The 23,474-nt window shown below is 40.1% G+C and overlaps 2 protein-coding genes across 2 annotated transcripts in view; both read right to left on the minus strand.

Moving 5' to 3' along the window:
- LOC140187897 (dynein light chain roadblock-type 2-like) overlaps positions 1 to 23,474 on the minus strand; it is a 136,381-nt gene that overhangs the window by 94,329 nt on the left and 18,578 nt on the right. The gene's annotated exons all lie outside the window — the stretch shown is intronic.
- LOC140187890 (E3 ubiquitin-protein ligase Itchy-like) overlaps positions 2,689 to 23,474 on the minus strand; it is a 127,827-nt gene continuing 107,041 nt past the window's right edge. Inside the window, exons 24-25 of the mRNA XM_072243720.1 lie at positions 10,864 to 10,936; positions 2,689 to 9,384 (exon numbers count right to left, since the gene is read on the minus strand). Of these exons, the coding sequence (XP_072099821.1) occupies positions 9,285 to 9,384; positions 10,864 to 10,936 (173 nt within the window). The 3' untranslated portion in view covers positions 2,689 to 9,284. The remainder of the gene's footprint in view (positions 9,385 to 10,863; positions 10,937 to 23,474) is intronic.

Below are 23,474 nucleotides of genomic sequence, written 5' to 3' on the forward strand. Positions count from 1 at the left end.
CCTTAATAAGAGTGAAATATTTCCCCTAAATATACAGGTTCCTATTTATGGATGTTCACCATTTGAATTGGTTACTGATTCTTTTACATATTTAGGGGTTAAAATCACAAAAAAGCATAAAGATTTATTCAAAGCTAGTGTTTTACTTTTAATTGATCAGATTAAACTTTTGTTTTCTAAATGGTCACCAATATCTCTGTCATTGATCGGTCGGATTGATGCTATCAAGATGATTATTTTGCCTAAATTTTTATATGTATTTCAAACGGTGCCAATTTTTATTCCAAAATCCTTTTTTGATTAACGTTGATTCCAAAATTTCCTCATATATATGGCAGAATAAAAATCCTAGGTTAGGTAAAAGACATTTATAGAAATCTAAAAAGGAGGGGGGTTTAGCTCTGCCAAATTTTAGATTTTACTATTGGGCAATTAACATTCGATATTTAAAATTTTGGTTATGGGACTTGGACGTAATTTCAAGTCCACATTGGGTAAATCTTGAATGTAATTCTTTACAAGGGTTTTCATTGGGTTCTATTTTAGGGACTTGGCTTCCCTTTACTCTTTCTAAATTGTATAAACAAATGGATAACCCAATAGTTAAACATACTTTACGTATATGGTTTCAATTTTGAAAATTTTTTGGGTTAAATCAATTTATTTTAACAAGTCCTGTTACATCTAATTTCTTCTTTCAACCCTCTACTATGGATCAAGCATATTTGGATTGGAAAATTAAAGGTATGGTTCGATTTTGTGATTTATTTTCAGATAATTATGTCCTTTGAACAATTATCTAATATTATCTGCCTAGATCTCACTTTTTTAGATATTTACGTTAGAAATTTTTAAAATACTGTTTCTCCTAACTTATATTCAATGGGTATTTTGGGAAAAATTCTTCAATTAGTTAATTCATCCTCTGTATGTGCTAAACATGCGTTGATACAGTTTAAAGTAGTGCATAGGGCTCATGTCTAAAGATAAATTATCTTATTATTTTTATATAAATCCTATATGTGATATATGTCACTCCGAGATAGCTGCTTTAACTCGTATGTTTTGGTCACGTCCTTTGTTGAAAAAATACTGGAAAGATATTTTTGATATCTCAACTGTTTTGAAAATTGATTTACAACCTCACCCAATTACTGCCATTTTTGGGTTACCAATGATAGAATCAAGTCATTTAACTTCTTCAGCTCGTCGGATGATTGCACTTCTTACATTAATGGTTAGAAGATCCATTTTGCTGAATTGGAAAGAGATTAATCCTCCCACCACATTTCATTGGTTTTCACAAACTATGCTGTGTTTAAATTTGGAAAAAATTAGAAGTGTTATTTATGATCCCTCTATTAAATTCAAAAAGACGGAGGCCATTTATTCAACATTTTCATATGATGTAATTTGACCTTTTCCAAACTTATTCTATTTCTTTGTAACATTTCTTGAGAGGAACAGAGTCGTCAACACTAATGGTCCTTTTTTAAAAAAATGATGTTACATAACAGCCCATGTCTTTTTTTTAGTTTAGTTGATTAACACTTTAGGTTTGTTTGTTTTTGGGGGGTTATTTTTTTTCCTTTTTCAAGTTTTTTTTTTGTTTTATATTGTTCATCTGTATCCTGTATGATTTCCCAATAACTTTATATCAATAGTATGCTATGTTTATTATTATGAAACTAATAAAAAGATTGAAAAAGAGAAGAAAGAAGCTTGTTGGGCCATTTCATACGGGATCTTAGCTCAACTGTACTGGTAATTCAAGGAGTCAGACGGACTGATTTCCTTCTCTGAAAGGAGGCAGATGGGGTTTAATTACAACCAGTAGTTTCATTATTAGTGATACTAGTTTTTCCAAAAGCTTTTTGTTTTGGAGTGGAGGATAAGAGGTGACTTCATAAAGTTTTATAAGATGATGAGGCATAGATAGAGTGGACAAACAGACATTTTCCCCCCAGGGCAGAAATGGCTAAAACCGGCGGCATAATTTTAAGTGTGGGGGGAATATTTATTTTACACAGCGAGTGTAGAGTGTGTGGAACACACTGGCAGGGGTTCTAGTAGAGGCAGATACATTAGGGACATTTAAGAAACTCTTAGGCACATGGATAAAAGAAAAATGAGGGGCTATGAGGGAGGGAGGGGTTAGATTGATGGGTCAGCACAACATTGAGAGCTGAAGGGACTGAACTGTGTTGTAACATGCTATGTACCAATTTGACTACTAGAATTAGAATTAATATTTCCCAGCTATGTCGCTGGATTTCAATTACATATCTAGTAACTGACCACTCATCACCCAGGTAATGCCTTGTTCTCATTGCTACCATCAGGGAGGAGTGTACAGAAACCCGAAGACACACATTCAGAGTTTCAGGAACAACTTCTTCCCTACTGCCATCAATTTCTGAATGGACTTTGAACCCACAAACACTACCTCTTAATTTTTAAAATTTCTATTTTGCACTACTTATTTAACATATATTTACTGTAATTCATGTTTTTTTCTATTATTATGCATTGCATAGTAGTGTTGCCCTAAAGACAACAAATTTCATGATGTATGCTGGTGATATTAAACCTGATTTTAAATTAATGACCATGGCTAACAGGTTAGTTAACCACTATAGGTCTAGTACTCTATCCAAACACAAAAGGAACACACACTCATGTTATCTGTACAGTTGAGAAGCTTTTAATTTTTTTTATATACAATGTTAACTATTTTTACATAGGTAAACAGGATAAGAAGCTTGTGCCAGAGGTCAGAATTACCTTATTAGCCTTAACTTATTTCTGGAACATTACAAAATGATTAAACACAGAAATATTAACATGATTTACATCCTTAGATATCATACAGTGGAAATTAACATGATGTAGAAAGCTCAAAGATCTGAATGACAATTCCCGGATTTCTTTAAATTACGTTGCAGATTCAGAAATAACATTTATTAAATTTCCTATAGAATTTACTTGTAAATACTTCTCAGCTAGTTACTTAAAAGAACAAAGTCTTTTTAATTTTAAATCAAATTATTATTCAGTGCTATTTATACAATTATGAGTAGTAATTACACAGGAGGATACGAGGAAAAGACCATGACACAGCAATTATCCAGCGGGTATCTGCGTGGTTGGTGCAACATTACAAAAGACTAAGTTGGCAAAAGTCTGAAAGGAATTTGGTTCCTTACAGATGGGCCCAAAGGAAGATTTCAAATATTTGCTGTGGACACACACACACACACACAAAATGCTGGAGGGGCTCAGCAGGTCAGGCAGCATCTGTGGAAAGGAATAATGAGTTGGATGTTTCAGGCTGAGACCCTTCATCAGGACCTTTGTTTGAGAGTCCTGATGAAGAGTCTCAGTCTGAAATGTTGCCTTTTCATTCCTCGCCATTGACCCCGCCTGACTTGATGAGTTCCTCTGGCATCTTGTGTGTGTGTTACTCTGGATTTCCAGCAGAATACCTTGTTTATGATTTGCTGTGGACAGCTTGCATGGTATTCAAAGGTCAGGAGATGAGTTGCCAATTATTTTTGTGTTTTTTTTAAATCACTACCTTTAAATTTAAGTCTCATCACTCATAACATGAAAAATGTCAAAATTCATTTAACACCAACAAATGGAAAAAAATGGTAGTCGTGCAGATGAAATTAACCAGTTCATCAGAAACTTCTAATGACTGCTGGTTAGAATGAGCGGACAAATGAGTATAAATGCATTCGGGGAGAGGGGTGGGGAACTTACTTTCAAGTTTCTTTTAGCATGTTTGCTTTTAGCATGATTGTGATTGTAAAAATGGAGCAGGTGAAGACAGCTGGAACAGACTAGTTGTCTTTTTCTATTCACCACCCTAAAGTCTTAGAAAAAAAGATTTAAGATCTCCAGGCCATAACCATTGGATAAGTAGCTGAGCCTCGCCTTATCAAGCCTCCAAAGTACTTCAAATCATCATCAAATGACAATGGATTACACCGATTGAATGAAGTGTCAGTTTTAAAAAAAATTGATATCACAGTGGATAACTTTAGAATATGTAACTAAAATCAAGGCATAGCACGGTTGGCTTCAGATTCCAGTTTTTCCTGAACAAAATGGCAGACTTTCAGACACAATGGAATTTCCCTTCTTGCTTTCTTTGTGTTTCAAGGCTGTCAGGTACTTGATCAAACACGTTGCTGACACATTTTCACCTTTCCTACCCTTGAAGATGCTGAGTCCTGCCAGGATACAATCTCATCGAGTGAGTCGTCCTAAAACACCTAAACTTTAACACAAGTGTACTTTCAGCAGGGCTTACTTCATGGCACATTGGGGCACTTTTACTTCTCCCCAGACCCCACCCGCTAAGAAAAGTAAAAGCAGAACAAGTCAGGAATCAAACCAGCAGCTGTACAACTGAGTTATGTGTCAGGAGCCACTGACAATTATGCTAGCATCTCTTTACAAACTCCTGTTGGGGATGAATGGGGAAATTAAAGCTGCAACATGCACATTTGCAAACTCATGTACTAACAGGAAGAAAAGGGGGTAAGGTGATGGTGTGAAAATAATTCTTTTGTCCAAGTCATTAGAGTGAGAATTGTCTAAGCTTGGGATGAATTGTGTAGGGAGTTTTTTTTGCTGCATTCGACTAAAGTCTACTCTGTCAGAAACTATTTGCCCCAAACATCCTTAGTAACAATGATCAGCAGTATTACAGAAAAGCAATTTGTCATGGATACCTGCAGAACTCGCTCATTACCATCATGAGAGGGGAAGAATTGGTTTCCTGAATTAGTCCAGTGTCGAGTTTAATTTGGATGGTTAGAAGTGTCAAAACAGTGTTAATAACTTCAAGCATTGCCTCCCACTAACAAATAAAATTTAAGCCTGTCTATTGTGCCAATTGTTGATTGCTCATGACTGTTTGCACTACTGACTTGTATGTTGGTTTGGATTTCCAGCATCTGCAGAATTTCCTTTGCTTATGACTTGTAAGTGGTTGGTTGCTATTGTGTTGCCTGTTATGGTACTGTCCCATGCTTTTTGCTTGACACCGAACTATCAATTCTAGTATGTTTCACATATTGACAATAAAGTGATTCTGATTCTGAATAAAATTTGCTAAGTTTACTCTGTTTCACAACTCTAAAACCATGCAGTACCATTGTCTAATGAACTGGTTTGTGATTGGATTGGTGCATCTATAAATTACCCTTCAGGTGAATGGCAGTTTGCTCAGTGTCCCTGTTTTGACAAAAGGAGGGGACATGACATGTCATATTGTGAATTAGATCAGTCTAGTTAACAAGAATAAGCCCCTAGCTGAAGTCATTGCATCTGTACAAATAGGACACCACTGGGATTTAGCAATCAGTGTGCATCAGACAACAAAAGGTCAGACTAACACAGGTGTGGCATTTGTTTTACAAAGACGAAAAGGAGGAGGAGGAGGAGTGGTAAGGAGAGATAGAGACAAACAGCAATAAAGAACTGTTCCACACCTCATTTTTTCCTGAAAATGTGTTGTTGCTTGCTGGCCAAGAAGGAAGAAATGTACCATAGATTCTTGTTGGGTGTCCATTTGTGGCAACCAGGTGGCAAGGGTTAGAGGCTGAAATACAACTGTGTAAAGTGCTGCCTAGCACAGCACATGCATTCCAAAAGGTTCCAATAATTATTTATTCACATTTAATGGGAGCTTCATATTTAATATTCACTTATTGCATTCTCAGTAATGTATATCACACAAGATTACAAAGGTTGTTAAGTATTAATCAAGGTCAAGGAGAAACAAAACTGGCCTGCAAGGGAGGAACTATGTTTAGTTGCTCCCATAATCTCACCTGTTAACAACAGTAAATATATCTGACTGGTCTTTAACCCAGCCAACTGGTATCTCCATACACCTTGAATGGAGTGCAAAAATAGCACAAGAAACACGGGCACCCGAGAGTGGTTTCTTTGTTGACTTGGGTGTTGATCAACCATGCCTGAGAGATTGATACAATGTGATTGCCATTGGATGTAGGAGCAGGCAGGCCCCCATAATGAGACCACGTAGGTCAAGCTAACTGAAGTGCAGGATAACAAGACCCAGGGGTAAAGGACCCTGGCTGAAAACCAGCCTGCCAATATTGCACAGCTACCGACTAGCATCCTGTTTAAATGTTAAGACAGTTGGAGCAGGCTTCAGAGTCTACATAGCTTTCAAAATGAGAATGGTAACCCCAACTCTTGCAGGGGAATGCTTCACTGGGGCTTCAGGTATCTAAGCAGAGGCATCAGAAAATGGGAGAGGCTGGTCTTGGCCTTGCCCTCAATACACGGTCCACACTTGGATCGACCCAGCAAAGGTTTTTACTGGGCATTAGCTAGCACACAAAACCAGATCTTCCTTCCACAACATGAGTCAGTCACAATGTAGGACCTCACAATCTCTGAACTTGCACCCACCAACTGGTCTATTTTTGCTGGTTTCAAGGTTAAGGCTGCAGCCACAACAACAAATGCAAACAGATTTCAAAATATCATCAAAGTATTCAAGTTTTCACAAAAAAAAGCTCTCTGGTATCCTTTACATATAGCTTATAATTAACAATATATTACAAAATGGTTTAAGAGTTGGTTATTGAAAATAAGACAAATGAATTTCCATAACCCGACATGTTAATCTTTTGTTGAAGATGTTTCATCACACCAGCAGTCTCGGCCTTAGCTACTACTTTCTGCTTGAGTTTGCCCAGCAAGTGCAGACAGACCACTTTAAGTACAAAATGCAAAGCCGAGTTCAGCCACGTGTTCAAAAGATGTGCATGCAGGCACAGATTAATTTCCTTTTTATACTCCCAATGCAACTCAGCCAGTTGGCAGTGACCTTGACCACTTTCCCCTCTCAGAATCATCGCACCCAACAATGCATGGACAGCACCAAATGCCAATTTACAATGATATATTGGTCTTTCTTAAGGAGAATATTGCACGAGACTTGTGAGAAGAGAGTGTCAATTCTGCTGAATTGCAGAAATGACAAAGTTTTCTGTTTTCCGGATCATTTACAAATTGAATTACTTAAATCTCAGGCCAGCGAGATAAATAACTGGACAGTAAACCTCCCTCAGACACCATGTATCATCTCACAAGATCTATGCCTTGGACATTTCTTTATGTTTTTTCCATAAGCTAGAAAAATTGCATCTTTTGAAATTAAGCAAGTGGAAAATCTTAAAGCATCGCTGGGAGATGCAATTACTCCAATGCGCACCAAAGCCCTTGTAATAACCACAGACCTATTCAACAGTGCAGCACAGATCACACATGGCATGTTCCTTCCTACTGCTGTCATGTGTAATTCAGATTTCTCCCACCTTTCCCTAAACCATTCATACAATGTCGCCTGCAGCTTCTTGGTGGTGAAGGATGTGTAAGCCCCACCAGTGATCCTTCACAGGAAATTTAATGCAGGAGGACATCAAGGCTAGGCAGGAATTTGTCCTCACACATTAACATCCTTTCTGGATAGCAACCAGAAATGGTGAACTTGCTGTGGAGATTTCATGCCATTATTGGGTTCAAAGTTATTCAACACAGTTTAGAATACAAAATTATACAATCCCTAGATATAATTTTAGGGTAGGTACATCTTATCCCTGCTAAGATTCACTTTCATACTCTAATAGCTTTCAGATGAAATCACTTGAACCTCTTTGCTTGGGTACACCTGCCGACTGTAGCTGGGGTGAACAGAAAATGTCTGGAGTTAGAATACAAAAGCGGAAATGAAGTGGTGCTGGAGAAAGATAGAGGCAGGGTTAGAACTGATAATTCAGTCTATATGAATATCCTAAATAATCTGCTAGGACCATTTTAAAGTTCATTTTCCAAGGAATGAGGTAGAGCAGACAAGAAGATGCAGTGATTCCAGGAAGCATTAAGTTCACAGAGATCAAACAATTCCAGGTAGTAAAAAATCTGTGCAGTTAGTTTTGGTCATAAAAGTGACCTCATGAGGACATAGTCTCTGAAAAGTTGCCTTTGATTGCTGCTGCTTTGGAGAATATTTTCTTTCCACGTCCCACAGTTCAGAAGCCTCAAAACAGATCCCTCTTACAAAGTGCTGGACAAGCCTTCTAACACAAGATGGGGGAAAACAGTAGGGAGGCTGCTTGATTCAATGCTACCTTGAGGGTCGTGTGAGAGAGACTGCTCATTAGAAAACATCTTCAGAGGAGTCACTTGTGCTAAATCATCCACAGAGCTTTATGTACAAGGAAGAAAAAGCCTAAAAGACCAATGGGAGGGAGGGGAGTGGGGGGAATCTCAAGCTCCAGCTGAAGCCAATCTTTATATTTGACAGATGTTCCCAAATCAGGTACATCAGTACGCAAATAGCACAAACATTTCCCGGTCATGCTCTATAAAACTAGAGCTATCTCAGCAACTTTTTGCATTTACTTAAAAATATAGAATGGAGACCTTTGCTTTCTAATTACCCTTTGTATGAAGGAGGTGGGTTTGATTCAGGATAACATCATGAGTACTGTTTCTTTACAGATAATGACTTTAAAAGAAAATTAATAAAAAGGTACAAAACTACGCAGTAGACATCTGTTCACTGGATTATCAGCAAAATAGGGGAACATACTTTAATAGGACTTTCTTAATTGGAAAGGATAATCTCAAACTTGCAGCACTTGAATTAGAATTCAGAACATTGTTTAAAACTTATTAAATTTAAATATAAAGAAATGGGATAAAGATGAGTTATTGGACAGATAAATACAGGATGTGTGAGTGGGGATGGCAAAGTAGTAGTGATGGACCATAATAAGTACATTGCACTCAGGAAGTGAAGAAAGGGAGAGAGTTGAAGTACTCTGACATGGTTCAGTCTGGGTAGTTTTCCAGCCCTGCTTTAGCCTCAACTGCATGATGCTGTCAGATGTAGGAGAGCCTCACCAACCAGCTGACAAGCAGCCAACTGTATTTCTGTTCATGCAGCCCAGTTGTTTCCTCACATATAAATGAACAAACTGCAGTCGAAGCTGTTTATCACAGCACATTAATTCTATTTGAACATGTACAATTTCCTCATTATATCAGGCATTTTCAGCTTGCAAATGTATCTAGACAAAGCTGTACAGCTACTTCCCCACAGGGTTTCTGACACAAATAGTCTGTCCTGAGAAGTCTGGCAAACAGATGTCTACTGGAAAGAAAGCACAAAAAATGGAAATGCATTCCTCCTTACAAAGCTCCTCACAATAACAGACAACACACGGTTGTTACTCTTGTCCAAACCCTTCGGTTTCTTCGATGGCAAACAACAGTTTTTCTTTCAGTTGCTCAAAGCTCTTGTACGGCGGCAGATCCAAACGATTGAAACTACAGGGAAAGACGCATCACAGAAAATAAAAATCAGAGGCACAAAGATGCAAGCTAATCATCTATTAAGTTGCACACCTGTCAGTGATTCTCATTGAAGCTGTTGGTTTTGTTTTTTGATACAGAAGATTGACTTTATCACTCCTCTCTCCTATTCAAACCTCTCACTACCTGAATGCCTTACCCTCAGCTTGCTCTGTACCAATTCCCCTTCCTCTTCTCTCTTTTTTCTTTCCCTATTCTGGCTCCCCTCTTATCTCTTCTCATCTGCCCATCACATTCTGCAGGTGCCCTTCCTCCTTCCCTTTCTCCCATGGTCCACTCTCCTCTCTTATCAGATTCCTTTTTCAGCCCTCAATGTAGTGCCAAACCAATTAAATTAGTCATCGAATAGCCAAATAAACTAACCTCTTCAGCCTACACAATGTCCATATACTTCATTTCCCTCACATTCATGTGCCTATCTAAACTCCTCTCAAAAGTCCCTAATGTATCTGCCTCATTTAATCTTTTTAAATGTACTGTTCTGTGTTCTAAAGTTAATAATGGATTCATGAATCCTAAACTTAGAAAGCAAGATAGAAATATTTAATTTACCACCTCTGACCTCAAACATTTAAAAACTAGTACAGGAAAAGAAAAAAACATGAGGTACAAATTAGAGACACTTGGATTTAAAAAAAATCCCTCATGGATGAGAGGATTTCTAGCAAGATTAGCATTTAATGTATAATGCCCACATTTAAGCATGCTTGAGAAAGGCAAGCTGTCAGTTTGAAACAATAAACCTCTTCTGAAGGTAATTCCACACTTACCACTTCAATTGCCTTGAGTGGCAATATTAAATAATTCCATTCCCAAACAGGGTTATGGTGCTGCATTGGGATTGTTTGACTTAGGTGAGGGAGGCAGGGGGAAAGTTGCAAGTGACAAGTCTCATCATACCATACTCTGACCTGGTCTCTTTCGCTTACGTTGAGGAGGACATGGGCTTAGGAAGTGCCTTGGTGATTTGATACAGGGCCTTTCATAGATGACGCAGTGCTCTGGTGCATGCTCAGGGTGGTGATGGGGTGTCAATCAAGCAGATTGCTTTGTTCAGGATGGCAAGGACTTTCTTGAGGCATGTGCAGTGCATTCCATCACACTTACTTAAGAAATCCTTGCTTTTGACCAGCTCTTCTAACCCCACATTTATAGGTGCAGTAGTTAGACTTTATAACAATGACCCTGTCAGTGTAGATGGTGGGTGATCCAGCTATAGCTATACCATTGAATCTTACAACTTAGGGTCTTTTTAGAAATAGCAATTACAATTAAGTGGCGTGAATATACTTGCCACTTGTCAGCACATGCCTGAAATATTGTTCTTGTGCTGGCCAAGGTTGCCTCAAATAAACTAGAGTTACAAATGAAATTGAATACTAATCACCAGCCAATGTTCTCCCTCCCAATCTTACCAGAAAAATCCCAACTCACCAGGTGTGGCTTCTTGGTAACCAGTTTTCCTTCCCCACTTTTTCCACACAGAATTTTTGAGGACCATTGCTCCCTATAATCAAACACAAAGGAATTGCGAAATGGTATTTCAGCAATTACTAATAGTACAGAAATTTTAAAGTTGATGTTCCATTAGGCCGAGGGAATGATGCAGCACACTTTATAGGCATACGGCATGAAAACAAATCCTTTGGCTTACTGAGTGTGTGCCAATCATCAAGTATCCTTTACACCAGGGGTTCCCAGCCTTTTTTTATGCATAGACCCGTACCATTAACCAAGGGGTCCATGGACCTTAAGTTGGGAACCCCTGCTTTACACTAAGCCCCATCAATTCCAGAGCAACACACATAAAATGCTGAAAGAACTCAGCAGCTCAGGCAGCATTGATAGAGAGGAACATTGAGCTAATGTTTTCAGGCCATTCATCAGACCTGGAATGTTGGCTCTTTATTCGTCTTCACAGATGATACCCGACCTGCTGAGTTCCTCCAGCATTTTGTGTGTATCCTGGATTTCCAGCACCTGCAGAATCTCGTGCCACGGTAGCAAAGTGGTTAGTGCTTCACTAATACAGGCTGGGGTGCTCCGGAGTTCAGAGCTCTCTGTAGGAGTTTGTATGTTCTCCCTGTATACCGTGTGGGTTTCCTCTGGGTGCTCCAATTTCCTCCTACAGTCAAAAGATGTGTCTCTGTTAGTAGGTTAATTGGTCATTGTAAATTGTCCTGTGATTAGGCTAGAGTTAAGTAGGAGGGTTGCTGGACATTGCAGTTCTTGGGCTGAAAGGGCTTGTTCTGCACTATATCTCAAAATTAAATAAATAACAATTTCATTTTATTCTTCTGCATTTCCAAGAACTCCTCCAGATTCTGCCAGGCCTACAGAATATGGGCAACTCACAGTGACCAGTTAACCACTCTGAGCATCTTTAAGAAGAGGCAGGATACCAGAGCACCCAGAAGAAACCCATGTGATCATGGGCAGAATTTTCAAACACCAAAAAGACAGCACTAGAGGTCAGCATTAAAGAGAGTTATAAAGCAGCAGCTCTACAAGTTGTGCCACTGTGACACAACTCTACATCACTGGCACCAGCCTATGCACCATCGATATACAGAAAGATGCCAGAAAAGAGCCAGTAACGTCACGAAGGATCCCACCTATCCTGCTCATGGACTGTTTGCCCCACTCCCATCAGGGATAAGACTACATAGCATCCACACCAGGACCACTAGACTCAAAACAGTTATACTCTCCCAAAGCAGAAAGGCTGATCAACTCCTCCACCCACTAATTCACTTATCCACACACCCAACCAACACTACTTTATCATTTCCTGCCAGAGTCACCTTAGATAGATACTGCTGTGCTTAGCATCATTTATTGGACGTATAGCTTCTCTGCCATCTGATTTCTAAATGGCCATTGAACCCATGAATACTACCTCACTACTTCTTTTATTTCCATTTTTGCATTACTTACTTAATTGAAATGTAATACATAGGCTTACTGTAATTCATTTCTTTTCTCCATTATGATGTATTGCATTGTACTGCTGCCACAAAGTCAACAAATTTCGCAACGTTTGCCGGTGATATTAAACCTGATTCTGATTCCAATGTATTTATATTTATAGTTTTTTTTCAAAAAAAATTGTGTTCTTTATATTACTGTATTTTTTGTGATGCATCAGATTCAGGAAAACAATTATTTTGTTCTCCTTTACTCTTGTATATTGGAAAAGATACTGAACAATCTGTTTTGCACTATTTTTAACCTACTTAATCTACATATATACTTACTGTAACTGACCTATTTATTTATTTTTCTTTCTTTATCATGTACTGCATGGAACTGCTGCTGCCAAGTTAACAGATTTCACCACACATGCCAGTGATAATAAACCTGATGCTGATACTCTGACAATCTTGTCTTATAAAACGCCTTTAGAGAGAGAGGACATGAGAGAGCTGATACAGTCCGATGGAAAAGCATGGAAATCTGTGTTTCCCACTTTACGCAGATCTACATTCTATTCAACTTTCATTCAGCAGAAACCAAAGCTGCCGAGGTTTCCCTTCCTCCACTTTCGCCTTGTGAAAGGAAGTGACAGACAAGCTTGTGAAAATTAATCCAGAGGCAGTTACAAAGTAATGAACACACAGACATGCAAATGAGAAAGGGCATGAAGCCAAAAGTTTAATGTTTGCGTCTGTTTGGCACAATTTAAGAATAATTTGTGCTATTTAAGAGCTCGCACACTGAGTGTATATATTATTGCTAAGCACTTGATTGCTCGTCTCATGTGACAAGGTTAATACTTTCTTCTCATGAGTGGGGGATGCAACACTGACGATCACTCATTGAGAAAAAGGCTCTTAGGTAATGGAAATCTGTTCAAACAGTGAATGGTGAATACTGTATTTCAAAGCTCATAAGGATTAAGTTGCCCTTGATTCCTTAACATAGATAATAGTGCTAATAGTATCTTGTCCAGTTTGACAGAACTGACGATGTCTAGAAAGAATTGAAGACACATGCTCAGTTCATGTTAATCAACTTATTGGGATTGAAAGGCACATCATATGAGGAGCATTTGATGTACTCACTGGAATTCAGAAGAATGAGAGGTGACCTCATTGAAACCTATCAAATGCTGAAAGGCCTCAAAAGAGTGGATTTGGATAGATTGTTTCTATGGTGGAGAGTCTAAAACCAGAGGACACAGCCTCAGAATAGAGAGGAGTCCTTTTAGAACAGAGATGAGGAGCAAGTTCTTCAGCCAGAGAGCGGTGGATTTGTGGAAATCATTGCCACAGGTGGTTGTGGAGGCCAAGTCACTTGGTATATTTAAGGCAGAAGTTGATAAATTCTTGATTAGTCAGGGCATGAAGGGATACAGGGAGAAGGCAGGAGATTGGGGCTGAGAGGGAAAATGGATCAGCCATGATGAAATGGTGGAGCAGACTTGATGGGGCCGAATGGCTTAATTCTGCTCCTGTATCTTATGGTCTTATAGATCCCAAAATGACTGCTTACAGACAAATTTTATACATGCAATACAAGGACATCCCTTTGGAACAAAGATGAGGAGGAATTCATTGTGAATCTGTGAAATTCATTGCACAGATGGCTGTGGAGGCCAAGGCACTGGGTATATTTAAAGCGGAGGTTGACAGATTCTTGATTAATAAGGCTGTCAAAGGTTATGGGAGAAGGTAGGAGAGTGAAGTTAGGAGGGAAATGAGGCGTGATTGAATGGTGGAGATGAGTCAATGGACTGAATAACCTAATTATCCTCCTAATGTCTTATGGTCTTGTGTACTGCTCCCAGCAAGTTCACTTTGATATCAGGTATTTCTTTTGGATGCAAGTCAATCTTAAAATTAATTAATTTAAGGTAAATTATTCCATTAAAAACGACATGCCATTGTTTGTGAAATGGTCATAACTGATGTTAAGGATATTCACATTATAAATCACTAAAGAGATGTCTCATCATGACACCCAAACTCTAGAGCTGGAAAAACTTAACTTTTGAGGCTGAAATTCCTAATCTGTTGTCTTATTAATGTTAATTTGAATGAGTCAGTGGTTTAATAGAGCCAGGGGGAACAAATTAATATGCTTCCATTAAAATCCACATTGACTGCATTTTTTCAACAACTCAGAATCTGTTCTCAAGATTAGCAACAAAATCGATCAACAGATTCCCCAAACTCTTCTTGCATTTATAGCAGTGTAGTGTGTAAAATATTTACAAAACCTCTCAACTCAACCCCTGTGACTTAGCAAAGATAACCTTTAAGTGTAAAGATAACACTGTTCACAGATGTCTAGCACAGCCACAGGACTGTGCGAAACTTTACACTTCATTACACCATGCTTTTAATTGAATCAAAAGGTAAACGTGTCATATGACCTCACACTTCTGGGAGATTAACCACAGTTGAGCACCCATGACTCTTGTTCCATAAAACGGTATTTTGTATACCTTCATATCTGGTGTTGAGGAGTCTTTGCACAAGAATGGAAAAAGCTGCAGAGGGTTGTAAACTCAGCCAACTCCATCATGGGCACTAGCCCCCCCAGCATCCAGGACATCTGACATCTTCAAAAGTAATGCCTCAAGGAGGCGGCATCCATCATTAAGAACAGGGATCCCCAACCTTTTTCACACTGCGGACCGGTTTAATATTGACAATATTCTTGCGGACCGGCAGTCAAATATGCTGTGTTTACCCAGAAAAAGACTACAATGACCATGAAGCCTTGCGCGGTCACCAGTGCGCATGCGCGTTGTGACCTGCCGATTCCATCCCCCCCCCCCCCGCAAATTCTTTTTGGTGATGCTGTACCGGGTTGGGGGGGGGGGGGGGGTTAATATAGGTGATAAGTGGCTAATACACTCAATTTCATTTCTAAAAGGGTTTATCTAACGAATTTAATATTAAACACAGCACATACTTTCCTCGCATGAATATAGTGACAAGTTAATTATCAAGGGAGCTTGAAGCAAGTGTTGAACGAACTTCCAGTAGAAGTGGCAGAAGCAGGTTCGATATCATCATTTAAAGTAAAATTGGATAGCTATATGGACAGGAAAGGAATGGAGGGTTATGGGCTGAGTGCAGGTCAGTGGGACTAGGTGAGAGTAAGAGTTCGGCACAGACTAGAAGGGCCGAGATGGCCTGCTTCTGTGCTGTAATTGTTATATGGTTATATAAGTAAGTCATAGCATCATAGCATTTTAAGTAACGTTTGGATATTAAACACACAGCACATATTTTCCACGTATGAACATATAAAACATTGCAACACACCAATATCACTGAATCAGTGGGAGCCCTGGGCTTGTTTCCCTGCAACAAGACGGTCCTATTGAGGGGTGATGGGAGACAGCGATACTCGAAGGGGGTTCCTTATGTCCAGTCTATTCTGCAATTTAGTTTTCATTGCATTCATTGCAGAAAACTCCGCTTCGCAGAAAAATGTTGGAAATGGAAGCAACATTTTCAGTGCTTTTGTGGCTATCTCAGGATATAGCCTTGACTTTGATCCAAAATGCCGACAGAGATGTTATGTCAAACATACTTTTCAGCCCGCCGTCATTTGCAAGCTCGAGGAGTTGATCTCCTTCCTGCGCTGACACGGATGACGCGCGGGTAATGACCTCGCGTTTGTTCAAGCTCTACAGTGGGCGTGACAGGGAATGAGGAAAGGTGCAGCTGACTCATATCGCCAAATATATCGTTTCCTCGCGGCCCAGTAGCAAATGCTTTGCAGTCCGGTACTGGTCCACGGCCCAGTGGTTGGGGACCGCTGATTAAGAACACCCAGCATCCAGGACCACTACCACTTCTGGCCGCATGGGCTAATTTCATGCAGGGAATGGAGAGAGACTCCTCACCCCTCCTGTCTTGTAGTTTGATGGGACATATGGTGGAAGTGCTATGCACAGACAAACTCCATCCATGGAAGTGGAAAGTGTTCCCTCATACTCTTGACTTGCAGATCGATGGGAGAGATGATCTTCCATCATGTCGCCAACAGACAACCACAATCACGTTTCTGCAATAACTCCACTTTCTGCGTTATTGATAATGATAGATGCTTCCTTCTCTTTTTCTCATTGTTACCCTTAGGGGTATCTGCAGCTCTCTTTGACATTTTCACAGTGAAATTAAACACAGTCAACAGTGAACACAAAATATCAGGGAACAGTAAATGCATGTGTAACCAGTATGAGTGCTGAGCCACAACTGACATCTAGCAGCCTCAGCTAGTGCTGCCACATCACACTTGAGTGACGTCAGCTGTTGGCGTAAAAAGCTTCGGTTTTCAGAGCTTTTTGGATTTCAGAATTTCGGATAAAGGAATGTGTACCTGTATTATAATCTGCATTCTGTTATTGTTTTGCCATGTATTGCCTCTATATTTTGTAATATCTCAACTGAGGTATATTCTCATACGTAATAAACCAATTTATCAAATTTCTCTCTCTCTCGCACATTTCCATGTATTTTTCTCTCGTCTTTCAAGTTCATTGTCATTCTACCATATACATAGCTAAACGAAACAGTGTTCCTCTGGGACGAAGGAGCCACACAGAGCATATTTCACATAGAGCACATAAAAGATATTAACAGATAATGAAAAAATTCACTTCCATTGTTGCCCCTTTGCAAGGCTGTTTTAAGAGTACTGGCGCTGGAGCTGAAATCAGCGTTCTAAATTTACAATTTTTAGGATGTTAATCTGCTGTTGATGTGAAGCCAGTGCAACCTAGTGGTGCTTCATTGTCCCTGCTCTTCACATTAAGTTCCACCAGGTGGTGCCACCTGGCTATCAGTCATTTCCAAAAGGCATCATGATTGCAATTCTGGTAGTAACTACCACTCCCTCAATAGGGCTTTACCTTCACTCCACACCTTATAGAACATAGAACACCACAGCATGGTGCAGACCCTTCGGCCCTCAGTGCTGTGTCGACCCTTTAACCTACTCAAAAATCAATCTAACCCTTCCCTCCCACAAAGCCCTCCATTTTTCTTTCATCCAGAGATTGCTAAACTTTCTTACTGAGAACTATGGCTCCCCAGATATTTTGTCCTGTTAACCAAAGACCAAAGCGGAAGTGACAGAAAGTTCACAGCACTGTCAAAGTAGAGAGACCATACAATCATGATTTTAACAGGGCAGATCTGTACTTAAGCCATAATGCACGTTCCCTAATTTCTCCTATATGTGCAGGTGCTTTGGAGAGGGTGTAGAAGAGGTTCACCAGGATGTTGCTTGGATTAAAGGATACGAGCTATAAGGACAGGCTGGACAAACTTGATTGGATAGCATGCCTTATAAGGACAGGTTAAGCAAGCTGGGGCTTTTCTCTTTGGAGCAAAGGAGGGTGAGATGTGACTTCATAGAAGTGTATAAGATGATAGAAAGCATAAATAGAGTGCCCCTTCCCAGGATGGAAATGGTTAATACATGGGAACATAAAGTTAATATGCTTGGAGTGAAGTATGGGGGTGTGGGGGGGAGGTATCAAAGAGGTTTTTTTAAAAAAAGAAACACAGAGTGATGGGACACGCTGCCAGGAGCAGTGGTAGAGGCAAATAAATTAGGGACATTTAAGAGACTTTTAGATAAGAATACTGATGCAAAAATAGATGTGATGTGGGAGGGAAGGGTTTGACTAATGACTAAACTTGAAATAGGTTAAAGGGTCAGCACAACATCATAGGCTGAAAAGGCTGTACTGAGTTGTAGTGTTCTATATTCTATGTTCAAATTGTCCTGACTCCTAACATCTAGAGTGACACACACAAAATGCTGGAGGAACTCAGCAAGTCAGGCAGCATCTATGGTAATGAAAAAAACAGTCGAGTTATTGGGCTGACACCCTTCTTCAGGACTAAAATATATTGCATTTCACAAAGGATATCTTAATTTTTCAAAATGACTGTTCTTAAAACAAAACTTGTGGCATACATGGTTAAGCAGGTGTTCTGAAATTTATGTAAAAATCTTTTCATACTCACAGTGACTGTTATCAGTTTGGGACAGAATGCTATGGGTACCACACTAAGTAATGCTACTGGAATACAGTTCAATACTCACCTGCTCTCTCCCTGTTACGCTTCTTACACCAAAAATAAGATGGGGCAAGGGTCAGATGTGAAGTTGAAGCAGGGCCAAGTATGTGGACAAAACAGGCTTTGTAGCAGATCCAGATGTGCAGATGGAGCACAATGGGAATGGAGCAATGTGTGCAGCTAGGAGTGATGCCAGGGGTGGAGTGATGCCCTGATCCTGTGGAAAACAGCCTTGAAGTGCAGTGCACAGAACAGCCTGAGCGGGTCTTATTGAAGAACTTGCCAGAGTGGAAAGATATACTGTATTTATCAAACGATATTGGCCAACCTAAGTCTAACAGACAAGGATTGTCTTTCTGACAAATGAGCAAATACAAAATGAACCTTCCAACTAATACAGGATTAGAATGCACAGAAAGCAGCAGTTTCTGAAGTGGCACAATGATGGACAGAAATGTGGTGGACTACTCAGATCTGGTAAAGAAAACTGAACAAATATTGTGTCTATGTGACAGCACAGCTCCCCTTGAATGAGAGCTTACAATAATGAACTGAAGTTGGTACCTGAAACGTCACTTTTCACTGCTTCCATAAGGAAGTCTATTTCACTTGTGTGAGTAAATTTTGCCTTTGCGTGCACTTCTGCAATTATTTACTGAGAGACACAAGGACCTAACAAAAGACTGCTTCAAAAGGAAAGGACAAGTTATAGGAAGCACTGCTTTGCAGACAGGACAATGATGAGAAGATACAAGCCCTCCTACAAAACAAAGCTGTTTAATTGTAATTATTAATCCTATTTTACAGATTGTTAATCTTGCGATAATTGGCAGGACTTTTATTTTAGTGATACTGATGAAAGGTTTGTTTTTATATCAACAACTTCACTAACTGCAGGCACAGAACGGAGCGGTAGGGGTTGGGGTCTGCCTCCCTACTTTTCACAATTTACAGTCTGTATTACACCAAGGGAAAAATGGTAACCTTATGTAAAAGATATCAAGTTCACATTTATAGTCATCTGACTGTACACATGTACAACCAAACAAAACAATGTTCCTTCGGACCACAGTACACCCACAAAACATAAATTACACACTGCACGGAAAACAAAATATTACTACAAATAAGTTAATAAAATATAATTCGAAGTGCAAGCAGTGCGCAGCACAGGTAAACAGTAGTAAACTGTTCTAGTGACAAGACCTCAGTCCTCATCTTGAGGAGGGATGGACCGGATTCCTTTGGAACCTTCAGCCAATCTGCCGTTAATTATTTGGAGAAAATTATTTATTGAACACAGGTAAACATACAGTAAACAGCTCACTGACACAGTAATGAGACCTTGGTGGTGACAGAGTATTCATTAGTCTCGCAGCCTGAGAGAAGAAGCTATCACCCAGTCTGGCAGTCCTAGCGACTTTGCCCGCATCACATACCCTTACATATACATATCATGTGACCAGGAGGATGAACTGGCCAAAGGTTGCTAACTAAGTGGGAGATGGTTCAATACACACATTGAATTTCAGGCCTCACCATGCAGTGATGTACAACTTTCACTTGATCCCAGACTGACTCTCACGGCTCTGCACCGTACCTTAAATAACACACTCAAGACAGAGAAGAATCAAAATACCCTAATGCAGAGCTTAGTGACTTTACTAGGGAGACCTTCATTTTGCTTTTCTAAATTGATACTTACTTAGTGCCAAAGCCAAGTCCATATTGTAATAAATGAGTCATAGCATAGTTAATCAAAAGAATATTACATTTAAACAATGCTCTTCACAACCTCAGCTCACCCCATAAATTTCACAGCAGATCTCCCCATTCTTCCATTCTGGTTCACCTCTTCTCTTTCCCATCACCTCTTTTGGTACTCTCCTCCTTTCCTTACTTCTATCAACCACTGTCCTCCTCTTTAAAATTCCTCCTTCTTCAGCACTCATCATTTCCACCTATCACCACCCATCTTCTTAACTCATCCCATCGTACCCACCCCACCTTCCCTTTCATTTGGCCTCACCAATCACCTGCCAGCTTGCTCTTTTTCCCCTCCTCCACCTTTGTATTCTGGCCCTGCCCACCTCCTTTCCAGTTGTGATAAAGGGTCTCGGCCTGAAACATCAACTGTTTATTCCCCTCCATAGATTCTGCCTGACCTGCTGAATTCTTCCAGCATTTGGTGTGTGCTGCTCAAGATTTCTGGTCTCTTGTGTTTATCATAGCAAATTAAATACTTTGAAGTTACAGTTGTAATGCAAACAGTATGGCAGCTATGTACAGCAGGCACCCACGAAGTGCATGTTACTGAGTCAAATTTTACATGTACTTAGCTAAACTTCTCGTAACTCCTGGCAGCTCATTCCACATGCTCGCCACCCTCTGAGTGAAGAAGTTCCCACCACATTCCCCTTAAATGTTTCACCCTTAACCCAACCTCAGAAGAAAAACCCTGCTTGCATTGACCCTATCCATAAAGTTAGTTAACCAGATATCCAGCATCTTGAATGATGCTGTTTGAGGTATAAACATTAGCCAGGTTATAAGTATAATTTGCCTGCTTCTCTTTAATATGGTTTCATAATCTTCCATGAGAGGGCAAAAAGGGTCTCATTCATAACAGCATAAACACAGGAGAGCACCTCTAACTTTGCAGCATTTCCTGCAGAGTTACCCTGAAAGGCAGTCTAGGTTTTACTGTTCAGGAATAGGACAGGGAACTCAAAACCTTCCATCTCAAAAGTGAGGCTACTCCCTGAGCTGACAAAAAGATCAGTGTCTCAGCTGCCTGTTCAGTCTTAGACCTAAAGTTGATACGTGTGTCACTGTGGTTAAGTGATAAGATCTCACAGCACTATGAACTCAATCTTGATCCTGAATTTCGGTGCTCTCAGTATGGAGTTTGTACATTCTCCCTGTGACCGTACAGACTTCCCTCCCACAATGCCCTGGCTAACCCCACAACATCCAGATAGATTATCAAAGAAGCCAAAGGTAAAAAGCTAGAAATATCAGAACCAAAACCAAGATCTAATGTGAGGCACCAGCAATAACAAGGCCAAGGAACAGGGAGTATAACAGCAATATTCAAAAGAAAAAATGAGTGCATGGATATGAAAGGTTTAGAGCAGGGATTCCCAACATGGGGTCCATGGACCCCTGGGTTAATGGTAGGGGTCAATTACGTAAAAAAAGGTTGAGAACACCTGGTTTAGAGAGATATAGGCCAAACGCGGGCAAATAGGCACTGTGGTTGGCATATACAAGTTGGGCCAAAAAGCCTGTTTCCATGCTGTGTCGGACCATAAGACAAGATATAGGAGCAGAAATTAGGCTATTCAGCCCATAGAGTCTGCTCCGCCATTCCATCATGGCTAATCCCAAATCTCACCCAACGCCATACACCTGCCTTCTCTCCATATCCGATGATGCTCTGACCAATCAGGAAACTATGTGTTTTTCTATTTCACTAACAAAATGGTAGTCCATTTTAAGTGAAGAAGTGACACCTCTTCTCAACGCATCAGTGAAATTATAAGAGGTATAGACAGCACAGATAGAATCTTTTTGCCACGATACATAGAGCGTGATGTGGGTGACCATGATCTTTTCATCATGATTATTCCTGGAAAATTTTTCTACATTAGTGGCTTGCCATTGCCTTCTTCTGGGCAGTATCTTTTAGGTGACCCCAGCCATTATCAATACTCATCAGAGATTGTCTGCCTGTTGTCAGTGGTCGCATAACCAGGACTTGTGATATGCACCAGCTGCTCATACGACCATCCGCCACCCGCTACACCTGTCCAAGGGACCTGCATGTTAGTGGAGGGAAGAAGTGCCTTACATCTTCTTTGGTAGAGATGCATCTCCACCACACCACATGGCAAATAACGAACAAACAGAGTGGTTGACATTTGGATCTCTCTGCTAAAGTATATAGTGGAGTAAGATACAATCACTATGTTTAAGAGACATTTAGACAGGCATTTAAGTAGGCAAAACATAGAAGCAGATAGATCTAATTTGGGCAAATGGGCAAAAAAAATCATTATAGACAGACTGGGGCCCAGTTCTATTCTCTCTGACTTTAACAATTACTTTATAGTGCTTTAACAAATGGTCAAAATAAACTGTCTCATGATTCTTCAGAGGAGATTGATAGGTTCCTGATTAGTCAGGGTGTCAAAGGTTATGTGGAGAAGGCAGAAGAATGGGGTTGAGAGGGTTAATAAATCAGCCACAATGGAATGGAGGAGCAGACTCGATGGGATGAATGGTCTAATTCTGCTCCCACGTCTTTTGATTATTTGGTCACTAAATTACCTGTGGTGTAGACAAATGGTAAAAAAAAATATAATCAAAGGAGTCTTTGATATAAGAGAAGCAGTAGTTCAGGGATACAAGGAAGTAAGAAGGGAAATGCATCAATGGTTTGCTGCTCCAATTATGGGTTATGGAGAAAAGGCAGGTAGGAAGAGGTGAGTGCATGGCCAGACCAGCCATGATCTTATTGAATGGCAGAGCAGGTTTGACGGGCCAGATGGCCTACTCCTTTCTCATGTTCTCTGGAAGCTGGCACTGAACTTCCTCTAGTCTCATTACAACACATTCCCAAATGGGAGCCACCGTTGACTTCCTCCTGTCTCATTACAACAAATTGCCAAATGGGAGCCACCGTTGACTTCCTCCTGTCTCAGTACAACAAATTGCCAAATGGGAGCCACCGTTGACTTCCTCCTGTCTCATTACACTATATTGCCAAATGGAAACCACCGTTGACTTCCTCCTGTCTCAGTACAACACACTACCAAATGGGAGCCAGTGTTGACTTCCTCCCGTCTCATTACAACAAATTGCCAAACGTGAGCCAGCATTGACTTCCTCCTGTCTCATTACAACATATTGCCAAACGGGAGCCAGTGTTGAATACATCTTGTCTCATTACACCATATTGCCAAACGTGGGCCAGCGTCGACTTCCTCC

The sequence above is a fragment of the Mobula birostris genome, chromosome 2 (genome assembly GCF_030028105.1).
Source record: "Mobula birostris isolate sMobBir1 chromosome 2, sMobBir1.hap1, whole genome shotgun sequence".
Taxonomy (NCBI): domain Eukaryota; kingdom Metazoa; phylum Chordata; class Chondrichthyes; order Myliobatiformes; family Myliobatidae; genus Mobula; species Mobula birostris.